Genomic DNA, 18,704 nt, shown 5'->3' on the forward strand with positions numbered 1-18,704 from the left:
TTTTTCTGATGGGAGTGGGGATAATCCAGTACATACAAATACTTCCTTTCTAGAAAATGATACAAAGTATTATTTTATACATAGTTAGGAGACATTCAAAAGAATCCTCTTTGTTTTGCTCAGTATTTATTTATAAATTTCCCTCAGGGTGGTAAAAACTTGTTAAATACAGATTTGACCAGGGATGTGCCTCTGTACTGTCCAGATGTCCACATGGCGATGTGAATTTAATCCTCAAGGTCTTTATTTATCCATGCTGGCATCCATTGAGATGCCAAGTATTTAACCACGCAGATTGTTGTCAATCTTCTCTCATTCTTGACCTTAAGGTCTCTTAAGGAACAGCTTTCTCTCAGCTCTCCTATGTCTCCTCTCAAGGGGCAAGCCCTATGTGGCTGCCTCAGGCTGTCTGCCTAAACTCGTCACTCAACCGTTTTTGTTCTGTGGTCCTGCCACTGCACTGAGTTCTATCTGGGAGTGGGGCGTTGATTCTGTTGCTCTCACATCCCTCAAACTGAGGCTCTGTCGATCTCCCTCCTCCCTGGGGCTCAATCTTGGGTGAATAGTAGAGGGGTAGTCACAATGTATGGGGCTCCTTCTTAGGAACAGTAATATGCACAGATTATTTTAGCTTTAGATAACAGAAATCCTCACCAACAGTGGTTTAAACTATTAATTATCTCATACAACAGGAGGCCTGGAGATGCAGGCCAGGACTCGCATAGCAGCTTAACTATACAACCAAGAATTCGTCTAACTGCCATACCTCCACTTCGTTACCCTTAGCTGTTGGCTTTTGTCATTGTGTTTGTCACCATTGTGGTTGTCATGTTCACAAGATGACTGCCACACCTACAGGTGTCACATTCATGGTCAAGATGGTAAAAAGGAGTAGCACCAACTACCAGAGTGGAACATATTCCACTCTATCAGAAAAACTAAAGCTTTCTCAGAAGCACCACCTGAAAATTTTCATTATACTACATTGTCCAGAAGTATGCTGTAAATGCGCAGAACCATGTCCAGAGTTAGCAAGTGAAACTAGGAAAGTGAGTATATGGATTTCTAGCCTCTACAGTTGAAGGTTGCAAGGAAACTGGGGGTTGAGAATGTTATTGGGTTTCCAACTACCAATATCTGGCATAAGAACACATGAATAGCTAAGTTCTCACTTTTCCTCTAACTATCTTCACTCCCCATAATCCCAGAAAATTTTGTATAGCTTCTCTAGGACAGATACTGAGTTGGCTTACTCAATATCCATTTCCAATCACCTTCTCCATTGCTTTTCTCTACTCTTTAGGTAAGAGATATTGAAATGCTTGATTTCTCATCTTCTCTTGCTTCTAAGGGTGGTTGTGTGACCTGGTTGTAGCCAATCTGATGTGTATGTGGTTTCCTTTCCCAAATAAAATAGGCAAAGACTCACTAGGGAAAGCTCTTTATCTTTCTCATTCCCCTCTCTTTCTGTGTAGAACATAGCCTTGATGCCTGAAGGTGCAGTCACCATCTTATGACTGTGAGGGGACAAAAATAAGGACACCAACATCATGGAACAAAAAGAATGAATATGGGACATAATAACACAGTGGTTCCACTGCATCAGACCTGTAGGGTCTACCCCTGACTTTTCCTACATGGCTAACATATTCCTACTTGTTTAAGACAATGGTAGAGTTTTCTGCTTCTTTTGGCTTACAATTGATTAAAATTGAGCTGATAAATGTTTAAAAATTAATATAATTGAGAAGAATATCATAAAATAATAAAGTGATATAAAACAATAAGCTAAAAGAGTCAAACCTAGGGTAAGAATAAACAAAGCTGATGAAACAATAACGTTGTGAGATGGGGGAGAAAAAGCAAGGAACTGATTTTTTTTCAGGGCTTATCAAATTAAACGTACCTTGCTGGTAATATCTCATTGAATCCTTACAATAATTCTTTGAAGTTGATATGTTGTACCTGTATTAAAGACAAGGAAATTAAAGATCATATTAGAGGAGAATAAACAATGATTATATAACAAACTCTCTATAGATAAGAACCAAATAAAAGAAGTTAAAACCAACCTTAGACAATATTATGGAGAATGTGAGGGTAAACCATTCTACACCCTAAGTGATCCTTTTGCTGCGTCTGGCTTCTTGTATCAGCTTTCCAGCTTTCTCTCCTACAGCCGTTTCCTTCACTCTCTCACAGTTTTGGATGTAGAGATACTTCCTTCCACCATGATAAATTCCACGTCCTTCCTCAAGCTTTGTCTCACTTAAGTTCCTTCTTGAACGAAACTTGCTTCATTAGACCTGCTTTCTGATTTACCTAAACTTTTTCGAGACTAGCTAAGCACTGCGACTTCTCTTTCAGGGAACAACACAGCAGTAAATATCAACACAAAGCAGAGTATTATTGTAGATCAGGGAATACAATAAAGATGCAGGGACGAAAAAAAAAGGGAAAATCATTAACAGTGGCAGTGTTTAAGCGTCTCTATTCTGCGCAGGGAGAAAACCTGGAGTCATTTTCAAGTTCCAGCATTTCCTACTTCTTTTTAGTCGGGTCAAGGCTCTAAACTTTCTAAGTCTGTTTTCTTACTAATAAAAAGCGGACTCTATAGAGTAAGAGTCTCCTACCTACCTACTCCAGGACTTCTGTGAAGACAAAATGAGATGAGGTTTGCGAAAACGCTTCACAACCGTTTGGTAAAACGCTGTAAAATGTTTGTACCTGGCTAGACACGAGACCGCGACAAGTTGGGCCCCTGGGCTGCAGAAACTCAGGCGGCTAGTTGCTAGGTTGAGGCAGCCGAACGTTGCCACGTGACGTCATCAGCCCGCGCCCGCCGCGACGGTTTCCGGGCTGGGTTCGGGGCAGCGCTCCGCGCCATGGGGTCTTGGCAGCGTTTGCTGCTTTTTCGTGGGGTGTCGCTTCGGGGTGGTGCCAGGGCCTGTGCCCCGCTTTGCGGACGCCAGATGTTGGTTTGTTGGCGCCAGGTCCGTGGTGCTGCAGGCCAGGGGAGGCGGGCGGGTCGGATGCTGGGGCGGCAGGGTCGCAGGTGCCCTGACATGAGGGCCCTCAGTCCCTCGTGGGACCCCGCCCAATTGGCGGCCCACCGGGACCCAGGTTGGCTGCACGTCCCCACTTTCCAGGCAGGCCCCGGTAGGACCAGGCCGAGGCGTGTAGGGACACGAAATAGATGGTTAGAATATGGATGTGTGACTTGCACATTGCTTTCTTAGTGTTGGTTTATTTAGAAAATAGGGAGAAGGAAAACACGCAGAGTTTTCCGTTTTTAACGTCATTGTATCCTGGCAGATAAATTTCAACTTAAACAATCTGTCTCTACCATGGTGATCAGTAGCAGTAGGTAAATAGCACTAAAGGCTAGTGGAGATGAGCAGAATTAGACTAGAAAAGAAAGACCTCTTGATCACGAACTCCAAACTGTTTTTACTTTTACAGCATGATAATGGAGATGGCTTTTTTTTTTTCTTCCCAAGTTATCTGGCGCTGAGAGTGAGACCCTAAAACAAAGAAGAACACAAATCATGTCCCGAGGACTTCCAAAGCAGAAACCAATAGAAGGTGTCAAACAAGTTATAGTTGTGGCTTCTGGAAAGGGTGGAGTTGGAAAGTCTACCACAGCAGGTATTATAGGATATTAATTCTAATCTTGATTAGGAACTTATGCCAATTGACAAGTGCACAGTTTTAAAATTATAGTTTTGTTTTTGAAAAAGCTAGTATTTGTGGAATTCTTAATAGCTGATTCCTTAGTCTCAGGAGTTGGTGGTGATTAGAGGCTTAGAATGGAGTTAGACAAAACTAGGTACAGGGGCCGGCTCCGTGGCCGAGTGGTTAAGTTCGCGCGCTCCGCTGCAGCGTCCGGGGGTTCGGATCCTGGGCGCGGACATGGCACCGCTCGTCAGGCTACGTTGAGGCAGCGTCTCACATCCCACAACTAGAAGGACCTGAAACTAAGATATACAACTGCGTACAGGGGGGTTTGGGGAGATAAAGCAGGAACGAAAAAAAAAGATTGGCAACAGTTGTTAGCCCAGGTGCCAATCCTTAAAATAAATAAATAAATAAAATAAAATAAAATAAAAAAGATTGGCAACAGTTGTTAGCCCAGGTGCCAATCTTAAAAAAAAAAAAGCAAAAAAACTAGGTACACAGCTGGGTCTCTGACTCCTTAACTGAGGAGAAGGTGGTCAGGTTGCCCATCGGATCTTCAGTTTACTTAACTGTAAAATGGTAATGATGATAATTTTTTTCATAGGATGGCTATGCGAATTAAACAAGCTAACTCCTTAGTCCAGTGTCTCCTACATAGCAAGTGCTCAATGTTTGATTGCTGTTATTGTCATTTTTAAAACATCTAGTAACTTTAAGGCTAAATTATTTCTGTTCTTTGATGTTCTTTTCCAGTCTTTATCAGTGTACATATAGCTATGTAGTAGGAATGAGATTGTTGACATTATCGTGACCTTTTTTCATTTAACTATAATATAATTTTCAACATTTATAAAGTCAACATAGATCTGGTGTTTGAAAATGCTTGAAAGGTTTAACATTGTTTTAATTATTTAAAATATCATCTAATCTTTATATCTTTTGTATTCATGTACAGAAAATTGTTTTTGGTGCCTCTTTTTAAATTGACTATAAATTTCAGTGTGATTGAAATGCTGCTTTCAGAACCCATAAAAGAAGTGCCACCAGAAATAGAAGAGTTACCATCCAAGACTAATAACCAGATATTCCCAAAAGTGTTCAAAAGAAACTTTTTATTTCCTAAAAACTTATTCCAGTGTAATAATGTGGAAGGTAACTTCTCTCCTCCCAATCCTGCTCAACAGAGGTCGTTTGTATTATTAATTTGGAGTTGTAAAGCACTTATGTCTTATTGTTGGCTCATATTCAATTTTCACTCATTTCAATAGGAATGGTTGCTCATTCAGGTCCTATCCAATCTATCTTTTTTGCAGTTGATTTTTAGAAAATGACCATTCTTATTATATTTCATTTTGTTAATTTTGGCATAATTCTAAACTGACAAAATCTTTTAAATTTTGATTTTTTTCTATTAACCTAAAGTCGGGCATATATTTACCTTAAAATTCTTTAGTTCCATTGAAATCAAAGACATTTTAAAATAAGAAGGGCCAGGTACAGAGTACTGTGACTATCACTAGACGTCTTATGTCTTGACTTAAAGCCGTATTCGGTACTTCCTGGGAAAAGCAGTTTAATAGTTGTACAACCAGCTATAAATCCCACTGTAGAGTCTTATTCACTTTTTTTCCCGTTTTGACCTGAAGGTAACTGTGGAAGAGTTTTTCAGATGTTTTGAAGAAATGAAGTTTTACCAACTATTGTAGCTATGATAGACCCTTAATACATTACTATTTGATAGGTACTATATTATTATTAAAAAATGATTAGTGATTGTTCTTAAGGAATTAATGCTATAACCTATACATTTTTGCTTTTTTCCTAAGAGCCTATGATCCATCTATTTGATGTTTTGCTTTTAAAATTTAGAAGCTCTTAGTCTTTGGTTCTAGAATCCACCTGTTCTTGTTTTAAAATGTGGAGTAAAGTTACCTGTTTTCAGTGGTATGAGTCCTTTTGCATGCTCCATGGTTATTTAGACTGGTTAAAGATGGAAATTTTAAAATTTATTTTCAGGATGATTGCTGTAAGTTCTTTGAGTTTTGTGCAATGTAATTTGTGGGATCCGTAGGCTAGCACTTTCCTTAAACAGATTGTTTATTGTTTTTGGTTAGAAGATCATCTATTGCCATGGAATGTGACAGCATTTAAATAGGAAAATATAGGAGAAAATGTATAGTGTTTGACACATAGTAGGTGTTTCAGTAAATGTCCCTTCCTTGCTTTTTTCTTTGTTAATATTATACCATCTGTCCAAAACAACTGGCCTATACTTTTTTGTAACAGCTCTATCTGCATACATAAGCCTTAGAAACAGATTATTTCTGTGTAACTCTGGTATTATATTTCTTTCTCTTATGTTACTTATTTCTGTCCCAAACTGTCTCAGAATATTTCCTATTTGAATATGTATGCTAGAGATATTTTGTATTAGAATGGTGACATTTGATTAATACAAGCATGCTCTGTGTGATTCTACTGTATAAATGCAGGAAGACCCTACCGTTAAAATGAATTGCTCTCTAAGTTTCTGCTTAGAAGTTGGATTATATTTCACCTATGATGTATCTGAAATTCAGAATTATTTTGTAATTTATAACAATTAATTTATCAGTGCTGGTCCCATGGCGCAGTGGTTAAGTTTGGCATGCACCACTTTGGTAGCCTGGGTTTGCGGGTTCGGATCCTGAGTGTGGACCTACACCACTCATCAGCCATGCTGTGGTGGCTACCCACATATAAAGTGGAAGAGGATTGGCATAGTTGTTAGCTCAGGGCTAATCTTCCTCAAGCAAAAGAAGAAGATTGGCAACAGATGTTAGCTCAGGGCTAATCTTCCTCAGGAAAAAAAAATTCATTTATCAAATGCCATGCCCCAGGCTAAGTACTTTACATACAGTATTTCATTTAATTCTCACAACAGTTATGACATAGGAGTTATCCTCATTTTATAGAGGAGGACACAGAGTTGGGAGTAAAATATCCTACTCAAAGTTATACAGTAGAAGGTGGTGGAACTGGGATTTGAAGCAGGTCTGTCTTGAAGACTTAGGCTCTTAAAGACTTTAAAGGAAACAACCTTGGCATCATTTATAAAATAGTTCTGTAAGAAAACATGATCCACAGTATGAGGATCTATTTATTTATCAGTCTTGGAAATGTGTTACTTTCAGACCTCGCCTTCATCTCAGATGTAGCGTATCCCTATCGCTGGGCTAAGGGTGCTTTTGGGATTACTACTTCCTCCTTTATGTCTTTGTGACTCAGTGGCATAGGCAGTTTTGGGAATGTTTTACTGCCTTACCTCTTACCTTCTTCCCTTCCCCCTGCACAGTGGTCCAGCCTTTCATATACGTGGGTGTTTGTGAGTTAGATATTTGGAATTCCTGCAAAAGGCAATAGGATCGTATCCATTTTTATTTATTAAAAGGTAGATAATTTTATGCAAAATATGTTTTTGAAAATAATTGAACTATAGGGGCTGGCCTGGTGGTGCAGTGGTTAAGTGTGCATGTTCTGCTTTGGCGGCCTGGGGTTCGCCGGTTCAGATCCTGGGTGCAGACATGGTACTGCTTGGCACGCTATGCTGTGGTAGGTGTCCCACATATAAAGCAGAGGAAGATGGGCACGGATGTTAGCTCAGGACCAGTCGTCCTCAGCAAAAAGAGGAGATTGGCAGCAGTTAGCTCAGGGCTAATCTTCCTTGGAAAAAAAAAAACAAATTAAAAAAAAAAAGGGGCTGGCCCAGTGGCACAGCAGTTAAGTGTGCATGTTCAGCTTCTCGGCGGCCTGGGGTTCGCTGGTTCAGATCCTGGGTGCAGACATGGCACCGCTTGGCAAAAGCCATGCTGTGGTAGGCATCCCACATATAAAGTAGAAGAAGATGGGCACGGATGTTAGCTCAGGGCCAGTCTTCCTCAGCAAAAAGAAGGGGATCGCCAGTAGTTAGCTCAGGGCTAGTCTTCCTAAAAAAAAAAACAAAAAACCGGAAAATAATTAAACTATAAATACCATTAACATTGTTTTTTATAAACTAAGTGAATTATTTAAACAAAGTTGTAACATTATAAATGGATTATTTACAATGTTAATTTTGGGGCAGGTGTCTGTTGCTTATGCTGGAATATTACTTTCTTTTTTTGTCTTTTTTGCTTTTTGTATTCTCTCCATGTCCTTGGTTTTTTTTTTTTTTTTTTTCTTTACAAGGGAGATATATTAAAAACTTCTGTGCTTTGGTTATTACATTGAAAATATTAAAAGGCAAAATGAATTTTGGTAGAAGGAAAGTTACTAAATTTAATTTCTGTTTTTGTTTCTTACAGTGAACCTTGCACTTGCACTAGGAGCAAATGATTCGGTAGGTGTTTATTAATAGAAATATTAATTTATTAAAATGTTTTTTAAGACAATGACAAAGAAAAAATTGATGTTTTTCATTTACTGTTGGAAACTATATACCATGGCTCTAGTCATTTGCATGTCTTTAAGAAACTCAAAAATCTGCTGTAAGTACTGGTTACATTTAATAATGATGAAAATAGAAAGGAACTGTTGGTCGAGAAATTGAGGCAGGGGCCCGCTCCAGGGCCTAGTTGTTAAGTCTGGCGCACTCTGCTTCGGTGGCCTGGGTTCAGTTCCCTGGTGTGGACCTACTTCACTCATTGGTGGCCATGTTGTGGTGGTGACCTCCATACAAAATAGAGGAAGATTGGCACAGATGTTAGCTCAGGGTGAATCTTCCTCAGCAAAAACAAAAGCAAAAACACAAACACGAAATTCAGGCAGCCCCTAGAAGCTAGAAAAGGCAAGGAAATGGATTTTTCCTGAGGGCCACCATAAGGCAGGTAATCCTGCCAACACCTTGATTTTAGCTCATTGAAACCCATTTTGGATTTTTTTGATAATTTCTTATAGTAGAAGTAGGAAACTGATACATAAAGGAAGTCAATTTTTTAGTTCTAGAATTTCCAAAGATGTCTTATTTTGGTTTTATATTTGATAGTTTGGCTGTAGAATACCAAGTTCAAAATAATTTCCTCTCTGAACCTTGAAAACAGTATTCTCTTCTAGCGTGCTAATGAGATGTCCAATGCTAGGCTGTTCATATTGCTTTGTAATAACCTGTGTTTTTCCCCGCAAAGCTTTTAGAGTTTTCTTGATGTCTTGTAAGTTTAGAAATGTCACAAATATGTGACTAGCTGTTGCCTTTAAAATTTTTTTTCTGCTTGGAAATTGGCCAGGCAGTATCAAGGCTTGAGTCTTTTTCAGCTTAGGGAAAATTTCTTCATTGATTACTTCTTGCGATGTGTTTTTCTCCCTTCAGAAACCTATTAGGTAGATGTTGACCCTTTATGCTTGTTAGTTTTTCTCTCATATTCTCTCTCTTTGTCTTTTGCTCTGTGCTTTAGAAGATGTCTTAGACTATTTTTCACACTGCTATATTGAGTTTTAGTTGTTATTTAGCCCTTCTGATTTTTTTTGAAACCCCAAAATTATGTTTTTCTCCAGTTTTCCAGAACTGTTTCTTATTTTCCAATTGCTGTTCTCATCCACTTAAAAAGAAAACTTTCTGCCATTTGTTTGATGCTCTCTGAGGATGCTAATTAGAATTAATCAAAAATCTTCTTTTTAATGATCTGTGTTTACTTAGCGTGGTGTGATTCTCAGACTAGCAGAATCACCATCATCTGGGAACTTGTTAGACATACAAAATCTTGAGCCCCACTGCAGACCTCCTGAATCGGAAGCCCTGAGGGTGGCACCCCGCAGTCTGTGTTTTTAGCAGCCCTCTAGGGCATTTTGCTGCATGCTACAGTTTGAGAACCTTGGATCTAGAGTTTTTTAAAACTCTAATCTGCTAATGGCACCCTTGTTTGTTTTCTAGTGTGGTTATGTTTTTTATTTAGTTTTAAACTATTTTTTCTCTTGTCTCATTGGGAATTTGGAAGAGAAGAGAGATGATCACTTACGTTTAGACAACCTTATTGAAGTAAGAGGCAGTGATATATTTTTTAAAATAATTTTCATTGGGGTACTTAGTTACCCTGGAGAAGGGACCTCATCTTCCTTAAAGAAGGGAAGAAACGGAAGACTCAACGGGTGGGAAGGTATATAAATTGGTAGGTGTGGGGATCTTTTAGTTTGGTTGTCATTTCGTTCAAAGCTTTGAGTCTTAAGGTCATGTGAAGCAACTATGTAATGAGGGATCAAAGGATGAAAACAATGGTTGAAAAGGGGTTGATTCCTTCGTGTTAAATGTTGCTAGTTTTGATGAGATGGTAGCTTCGAAATTTTTTTCTGTTTCTGTTTTTTTCTTTCAGGGAGCAAGGATGAGGGCAGCTTCATCTTTAACGCTTTATATATATGACAGGGAAATTGGCAACAAGAAAGGAAAAGCAATCAAACTTTCCCTGGGCCACTTCTTCAGAAAGCATTTAGTTTCCTTAAGTGTTTTTGAACGTGTTTGTAAAATCTTCCTTGGGAAGGTCCTCAGTCTTCTGTGAACCTGATGAAGGTGTTTCTTTTGTTCTTTCTTGACATTTTTTGTAGCGAAGTTAGTATTGAAATTAAGAAGAAAGCCAGGAAATTTGAGCAGCACGTTGTGATTCTCAAAGATAATCTGACATAATACAGTATTTTATGTTTGGCTCCTGTCTTGTCCTCTTTAGTTAATTTATGTATACTTAAAGATCAATTTCATGGGACCGGCCCCGTGGCCGAGTGGTTAAGTTTATGTGCTCTGCTGCCGCGGCCCAGGGTTTCGCCAGATCGGATCCTGGGTGTGGACGTGGCACCGCTCATCAGGCCATGCTGAGGCGGTGTCCTACATGCCACATCTAGGATGACCCACAACTAAAAAAGATACAACTAGGTACTGGGGGGATGTGGGGAGAAAAAGCAAAAAAAAAAAAGATTGGCAACAGTTTTTAGCTCAGGTGCCAATCTTAAAAAAAAAGATCAATTTCATATAGCTTGTATACTTTAACAGTGTTTTTGATTAGAGAGCAGCATGTTTGTCTTACACTGTGAGCTGCTAGAGGACTGCCTGCGTATAGAAAAGAAGAGCTATGTCTGTTCTATATGATGTATATGTATCTGGCCTAGTCTTATACTCTGTATTTCCCAACTTAAGATTTTATTAATATTACACTTATTTAGAGAACATATTTGGTCTTTAGGGGGAACTCAAGGTTCCTCCCAGCCCTTCGATTTGCCTGAGCTGATACAGATGGCTTAGGTCGTTGTTGGGACGTGGTGCTAGGATATGTTGCTTTATGGAGTTAAGAACTCCAGGTGGGATGATGTCTTTGGAGCCTCTCTAGTGACTCATTGCCATGGAGTCTTAATTCCACGGAGTTTGTATTCTAAGAGGGGCCTTTGGCTTGCTTCTCCTTAGGCCAGCTTTGCTCCAGACCTTGCTAACTCTTTTCTCCTATCTTTTCTGTGGGTTGGTGCTTGCCCCTTTTCAGCATTGGAGTGGGCAGTTCTGATAAGATTAAGTTGTAGGCCTAGGGAAACAGGTCCAGGAAGTTATTCATTTTACTTTTAATGTTGGCTTTAGTAATCTCTAAACTGGATTGTGTAAACCCCCGGGGGGGTATGTACGATAGTCCACTGGGGATGTGGGAGGGAAATTTTTCTTTTTCACTTGTGTTAATTTATTTTGTTTTCTTTTTATTTTCTTTTTTTTTTTAAAGATTTTATTTTTTTCCTTTTCCTCTCCAAAGTCCCCCGGTGCATAGTTGTATATTCTTAGTTGTGGGTCCTTCTAGTTGTGGCATGTGGGATGCCGCCTCAGTGTGGCTCGATGAGCGGTGCCATGTCCGCACCTGGATTTGAACTGACGAAACACTGGGCTGCCTGCAGCAGAGCACGCGAACTTAACCACTCGGCCACGGGGCCAGCCCCATTCACTTGTATTAATTTTTATCTTATCTTTTAAAATCTGTGTTTTTTATGTATGCTTTATAATACTATATTAGTATAGTAGCTCTAATATAATTTGTAAACAAATATATTAACATATATGGATGATGTATGTTTAAACATTTTTTACTGATTGGGTGCATGATCAGAAAAGTCTGGATGTCACTGGCCTAGACAGAAGGATTTCTGGGCTGGATCATATGCCCAGTTGAAAAGAAGACTACTTTGTAGCTTGAGGTCAAGGCTTTGCAGGAATTGGGTGTGGATTTTCCCTGCCTTTTCCTTGCTGTTTGTGCTTTCCTTTGGTGGTGTAGAAGGTGATATTGCAGAACAGAATTTGGGATAATGTCATGTGTGCCCTGCATCTAAATATTGCATGCAGTGTGTGTTGGAGCTGGCTCATGCTTGTTTGTGAGACCCGATTGTTAAATTTTTCAGGAATTTTTCAAACCAGTTGATATCATGTTGTTAGCTTGAAATAGTCCACTGTGGGAGTATTTAAACCATGGAAATTGGCAAATACTGAAAGTCAGACTCCCTACCCCACCCTGAGCCAATTGTTAAACATTTACTGGCATACCACTGAGCATACATATTGACAGTCATATTTCTTGATTTTTCTTTTTTCTGTCTTCTTAACCACCCTTATTATGGATCTCATTCTTCCACAGTATAAATTTAATGAACAGTGAGGAGAGCATTGAGAATGGGAGAGGGAAACCTAAAGGCCGCCAGGAACCGTTGATAAGCCCTGTGAGATTGCTGAGTCAATTCATTTCAGTTCAACAAACATTTATTGAGCACCTATAACACTCATTGCCAGACACCCTTGGAATATGAAGAAAAATAAACATGCATTGTGGGAGTTCACAGCCTGCTAAGGTTACATTCACAAAACAGTGTTTTGTGTGTGTATATATATCTATATAAGTGTGTATATCTCTGTGTGTGTGTGTGTGTGTGTGTATTTTGGTGGTATATAGCTGAATTAGGTTCAACAATAGTTTCTTCTGTGAGTGAGAAAGTGTTAATTAAAACAACACTTAATAAGGTTTTATTGTGCTTCATAACAGAGTGGACACATTGTGTGCTCTTAACGGTTTTATAATCTAGTGAAGACAAAAGGAAGATAAATGTCTTAAAATGATGAGATATATTCAAGATCAAATATGGTAGCATATCTGTCCCAGATGACTAGCTTTTATTCCAGAGAAAAGCAGTCTTCTTTTCATAGAGCATTTTCATGAACATAATTATATTTGCTTTTCACAGAAACCTGTAATGCAGTGCACGTAGTATTTATCAGTTTTACAGTCTTTATTGATTCTGCCCTATCCTTGCCACATTTCATCAGCCAGCAAATATCCTTGTTTCTGTCTCTGCAGTATTTTTCCAGTGTGTATCTTGCTATTTCCACTATTCTCACTCTAATTAAGGCTCACATTCTTTTTGGCTCATTCGTTCATTTATACCTCAAACAGTTATTGAGTGCCTGCTCCATTGCAAGCACTTTGTTAGTTTGGAGGATACAGAAATGAATGAGACACTCAGTCCCTGCCTTTGAGGAACTCACAGTCTAGCAGACCACTGCAGTGACCTCTTACCTGTTCAAGCTCAAATCCATTCAGTACATAAAGACAGATTACTCTTACTAGAGCACTATTGGAATCACATTGCTCTCCTGCTCAGAGTCACTGCTGAATGCCTTTGCTGGTATTCAAGATCCTCTATGATTTGGCTTCCATCGACCTTTCTGGGTTTATCTTCAGCTCTTCTTCTAAATCGTCCCCGTGCTCTAGCCAATCTGGGTTACTTACTGTTGCCAGTTTGGGCTTGGATATGCTATGTTCTTGATAGCTTACAGCCTTTCTTCTAAATTTCTACCAGCATATTCTCTTCACCTTTCTTCAGCTTATATGTCCTATCTTCCAGGCTGCCACGAATGGCTGTGCTGGTTATATCCTGTGCAAGAGTGCTTGTCGAGGGGTTTGAGTGATGATAGAAATCCAGGCTACCCTCCTCTTCATGTGTATCTGCAGGCTGCATTCTCACTCACACAGAGGCACTGTCTGAGCTGTCCTGGCCCTGAGGGGCAGCTTAGTGAAGTGCTTCCTGAATTCCCCCACGTGAGTCCTTGTTCCATCTTAGGAAATCTGGTAGCACTGTTATTTGTATTGTTATTGCACTCATGTAGCCATTCTGGTATTTTTGTAATAACAAACAATTTAACTAACATTAATTGAGCATTTATTATATGTCAAGCACTGTTCCTCATGAAGTGGTTCTTAACTCATTTCCTTTTCATAGCAGCCATATAGGAATAGATACTATTATAATCCTTGTTGTAGATAAGGAAACAGAAGCACCAAGAGGCTAAGTATTTTGCCCAAGGTCACCCAGGAAGTAAATGGCAGAGGCGAGATTTGAATGCCAACCTAGATGCTGTGCTCTTAACCTACTTGCTATACTGCTCCTGTCTTAGCTAGATTCTTAAGATTAAGAACTGTGTTGTCTGTATCCTTAGCAGCTAGCACAATACTTTATGACTCAGGAAATGCACAATAAATGTTTGCTACATGGATGAATTAAGTTCATACATAGGTTTCACAGTATGTAAATACAAAGTTTTGTTTTGTTTTGCTTTGTTTTTTGAGGAGTGAGTGGTGTGGGATGAGAAGGCTTGTTGTGGCTTAGTGGCCTACACACTCTTCTTTTCCTGCTGCTTAAAAGATGGTGTGCTCCAGACTACTTGGCCCTCTTCTCATTTTATGCTCTTTATCCAATAATCTCATCTTTTCCCACTGCCCCAGTTACTACCCATGTGCCCTTGATTTCACATTCATCACCAGCCTGGATGTCCCTCCTGGGTGTGAGACTTGTCTCTCTAGTTGTCTACTATAGATGTCCACTTGAATGCTTCACAAGCATGTGTAAAACCAAACTCTTCTTCCCTATAACTGTCTTTGTCCTATGGGGGTCATGTGATTCCCTCCGGGCTCCGAATCAGTCCCCTGTTCTAGCTTTCTAGAATATATCTTCCTATTTCATTCCTTAATGCTGCTGCCTTATTCAGACCCTTATTATGAATCATCTGTGAGGTGATTCCTGCTGTCTATTTTCTCTGATATGATGCTTTGAGGAAAGGGCTAACGCACTTCCCATATTATTTTAAAAGGGTTTGTTTACTTATTTATCTCCTATGCTAGTCTGTGAATCTTTTGGGGGCAGTGATTTTGGTCTTATTCCTTTTTCTTTTATCCTCAGTGCCTAGTCCAGTGATGGAACATAGTAGGCTCTGCTAATGACAGTGGAACATGTTAAGTGAAAAGTGGTTGTGAATATATATGTATATTTCATATATATGGCAAATTCTAAGTGTTGGATAAGTTGTCTATAGTTTTTTCAGTGCTAAATTATGCCTTTTTTCCTGGGCAAATGTAATAATTAAAATCTAAATGGGATAATGTATGTGAAGTGCTTAGCACAATAGCCGATGCATAGTAAATTCTAAATCACTTTTTAGTATTGGTAGCTAAATAAAAGCTCTTTGTAAGTAATAATTTCAAAATAAAAGTTGATATGCATTTTACCTACATGACTATTTTAGCAAAACTTATTTTAAGTTTTTATTTATTTTCCATTGCTAGAATGAATCGTTAACTAGAATTTTAATTGGACTTAAAGATGGAAAAGGAAGCAGTATTATCTTCAAAGAGTTTGTGTTTCTTTGGTTATTTTTTTCTCCATCGATATTTATCTCAAAATATTTATTTTTTCCCATGATCACATTATGTCTTTATGCTTATTTTCAGACATACTGCTCTTTTTCGCCAATTATTATGAGCGGTTCTTTAAACATGATTAAGATTGTCTTAAGCCTTTGAAGTTTTGTGATCATGTTAGGAACAATTAGGGAGTTTTAGTTCAAGATTTAAGTTTTGTTTTTGAAAAGTTCAACGATCTTGTAACAGAACATATTATATCCTACCACTTAAAATACCGTGATTTTCTTCATTAATAGTTATGTGTATAGCAGTCTAGCTTTTTGGTGTCAGACAGACCTGGGCTTCATTCTGGCTCTGCCTCTTGCAAACTATAACTTTTGCCTGTGCCTGCCTCTTAAGGTTGTGAATATTAAAGGAGATAATGCATATAAAGCACTTAACAGAGTGTCTGGCACAGAGTAAATGCTAATAAAAGCTATTCTTATTAGCTGTTATAGTACTCCAAATGCCAGCCCAGACATAGTATTATAATCTGGAATGTTAAATATGATGTGAATTTGGATTAAATATGGTTGAAACTGTGTTTCTCACAATTACGTGTGGGAAATCCTGATGCATACTACTTAGTTTAAGTTCATTAAGTTTGAGGCTCATCTTTTCTTTAATGTTAGTGTTGTAAAGGGATTACACTGTATTAAATTAACCTGTTCTTAATGTTTTTATCATAGCTTGGTAGTATACAGAACAGATACGTTTCTTATGAAAAAATATTTTGTTTCAATATTATGGTTAACCATTTTGGAGGAAGGGTACACTATTAGTGTTTAAAGTATAGTTATTTTAAAACTAGAGGGGAAACTGGGGCAAGAAATCCAGAAGGAACGATTGCAAAATCGTTATTTTTTGCTTCTTTTTGTTCTTCAATTCAAAGGTAATTCTTGGTAAGAAGTGTGTTTTATAAGTGCATTCAAATTCTCAAATTTTAACATTTATTGAGGAGAGAGACACTCAGGAAATATATTTTTAATTAGAGCAAAAGTCTACTAAAACTAAGAATTCCTGTTAGGATAAGAAATGGAAATATTCATAATAGTTGCTGAATTTTCTTTGCTAATATTTGATATCTACACATATTCATACATACATACTTACATAGGGGATTATTAGTTTATAATCAGTAAAAAGAATGAACAGATTTCTGATGAATTACTTTTTTCTTATCCCTTCATATATAGGTTTGTTCATTCCTTCATTCATCAAACATTTATTAAGGGCTGGTCGTCTCCTAGGTGCTGTGCCTGGCATGGGAATACCGAGTTGAAAAAGCCCTGCCCCTGTCCTTGTCTCAGTTAACTTACAGCCTGAGTGACTGTTTGGGAGATTGGCATTTCCAGTTGTTCCAGTTGGAGCCAAGATCTCTGTGTAGCTTGATGATTGTTGACTTGTCTCCATTCTCTTCCTCTTCTTACTTAACCGTAGACACTCTTCCAAATCTTTCCCACTCTTAAGCCTTCTATCCCATTCCGGTTTCTTCACTCCTAGCACATGGTCTTGCCTCTTATTCCACGTGAAAAATGGACTTTTCATTGGTAACTTACTTACTATTCTCTCTCTCTATCAAGTGTATCTTTCTAGTCATCATGCCCTCCTTCCCCTCCTGCCTCAGGAAAAGAGATATCAGATCTGATACCTCTACCTGGACTCTTGATCCTTCATTTCCTGCCTTTTCTAGGACTTTGACTTGTAAATTCCTTTTGGTTATCTTTATTTTATCTTTACTAACTCCTTCCCTTTGCTCTATAGATCTACTCATCTTACTCATACACACTGAACAATATAAATGTGTATTTGTTGGGTGAGTGAATGAATCAGCAGATCTTCTTTAACCCCTGGCTCTCCTCAAGCTTCTGCCCTCCGTTACTTTCCCATCACAGACATACTTGAGAGAGTAGTCTATACTGGCTGTGTCAGTTTACCCAGTTCCCGTTTATTTCTCAACTTCTGTAGTTTGACCTCTTGTCACCATGCTATTGAATTTCCTCTCCTAGTTACGGACTGTCTGCCAAATATATTTGTTCCCTTTCTCTGTTGATTCTACTTGATTTCCTGCTGCTTTTGGTACTGCTGACCACAGGTTCTGATGCCTCAGAGAATCTTTGGCTTTCACAACATCATTCTGTCTTGATTCTTCTTTCTCTAACCCTTTGAGTTTCCTCTCTAACTTTTCATATTACTCTATTCCTATACCGTCTGATTCTGCTGCCTCAGACTTACATATCCTCCCTTTGTCTTCATATGCTGCTTCTTCAGTGTCTCTTTTTTAAATCCAGACCCTTATTTTCAGTAGTTTACTCAACATCTCCATTTGGTGTTGTACAGATATGTCACAGTTAAATGATCGAAGTGGACCCACCATAATTTCCTTCCTCTCCAAAACCTCCTGTTTCTGTATTCCTTAATAATTCACTTATATGTTACCATTACCCATTTCGGTTATCTATAGATGTGTAACAAACTACCTTACACTTAGTGATATAAAGCAACAACCATTTTATTATGCTCACAGATTCTATGGGACAGGAATTTGAACAGAGCACAGCAGGGATTCCTTATCTTTGTTCTATGGTGTTTGAGGCTTCACTAGAGAAGACTCAAATGGCTAAGGACTGGAATTGTCCGGAGACTCTTCACTCACATGCTTAGTCTTGGACCAGGATGATTTGAAGGCTTAGCTCAGCTGCTATTGTTGATTTGCGTGCCTTTACATGGCCTCTCCATGTCACATGGGCTTCCTCACGGCATGGCAGCCTCACTGTAGTGGACTTCTTACATGGTGGCTCAGGGCTTCAAAAGTTAGTGTCCCAGGAATAAGGAGGACGTTCTATGGCCTTTTGTGACCTAGCCTTGGTAGTCAGACTAGATTCTAGATTGAAGTACTCATGTGCCTTCCCAGATTCGAGGGGAGGAGACACTGACCTCACTTCATGGTGGGAGGTGTATTGAAAAATATGTGGCCACGTTTTAAAACCACCACACCGGATCTGCTGGTGTCCTGCTTAGAAACTTTGATCTCATCCTTGTCTTTCATTCCTCCAATCCCGCTCTGCTTTTATATATCAGTCACTAAGTGCTGGCTGTTTTTATTTGAGAAATATCTCCTTTTCCCCATTATCATGAATCTAGGTAAGAATTTTATCACCTTTCACTTGAGTTTTCTGTAACTTCTTAATTCGTCTATCTAATTCTCTTCCATCTTGAATTAAATAATGATTCCTCATATTGCTTGTAGGATAGTTCTTACTGCGTACAGGTCTGTCCAAATTGCTTAGCTTAGTTCTTAAAGGTTGGCTCTACCTAAATTTCCACTCTGCACTT

At 38.7% G+C, this 18,704-nt stretch overlaps 1 protein-coding gene across 1 annotated transcript in view; it reads left to right on the forward strand.

Annotated features, from left to right (window-relative positions):
* The first annotated feature begins 2,820 nt into the window (after window positions 1–2,820).
* The window catches only part of NUBPL (NUBP iron-sulfur cluster assembly factor, mitochondrial), a 211,704-nt gene continuing 195,820 nt past the window's right edge, over window positions 2,821–18,704 (forward strand). Inside the window, exons 1-3 of the mRNA XM_001490020.6 lie at window positions 2,821–2,993; window positions 3,501–3,648; window positions 8,001–8,035. Coding sequence (XP_001490070.1) covers window positions 2,886–2,993; window positions 3,501–3,648; window positions 8,001–8,035 — 291 coding nt within the window. The 5' untranslated portion in view covers window positions 2,821–2,885. The remainder of the gene's footprint in view (window positions 2,994–3,500; window positions 3,649–8,000; window positions 8,036–18,704) is intronic.

The sequence above is a fragment of the Equus caballus genome, chromosome 1, assembly GCF_041296265.1.
Source record: "Equus caballus isolate H_3958 breed thoroughbred chromosome 1, TB-T2T, whole genome shotgun sequence".
Lineage (NCBI taxonomy): Eukaryota > Metazoa > Chordata > Mammalia > Perissodactyla > Equidae > Equus > Equus caballus.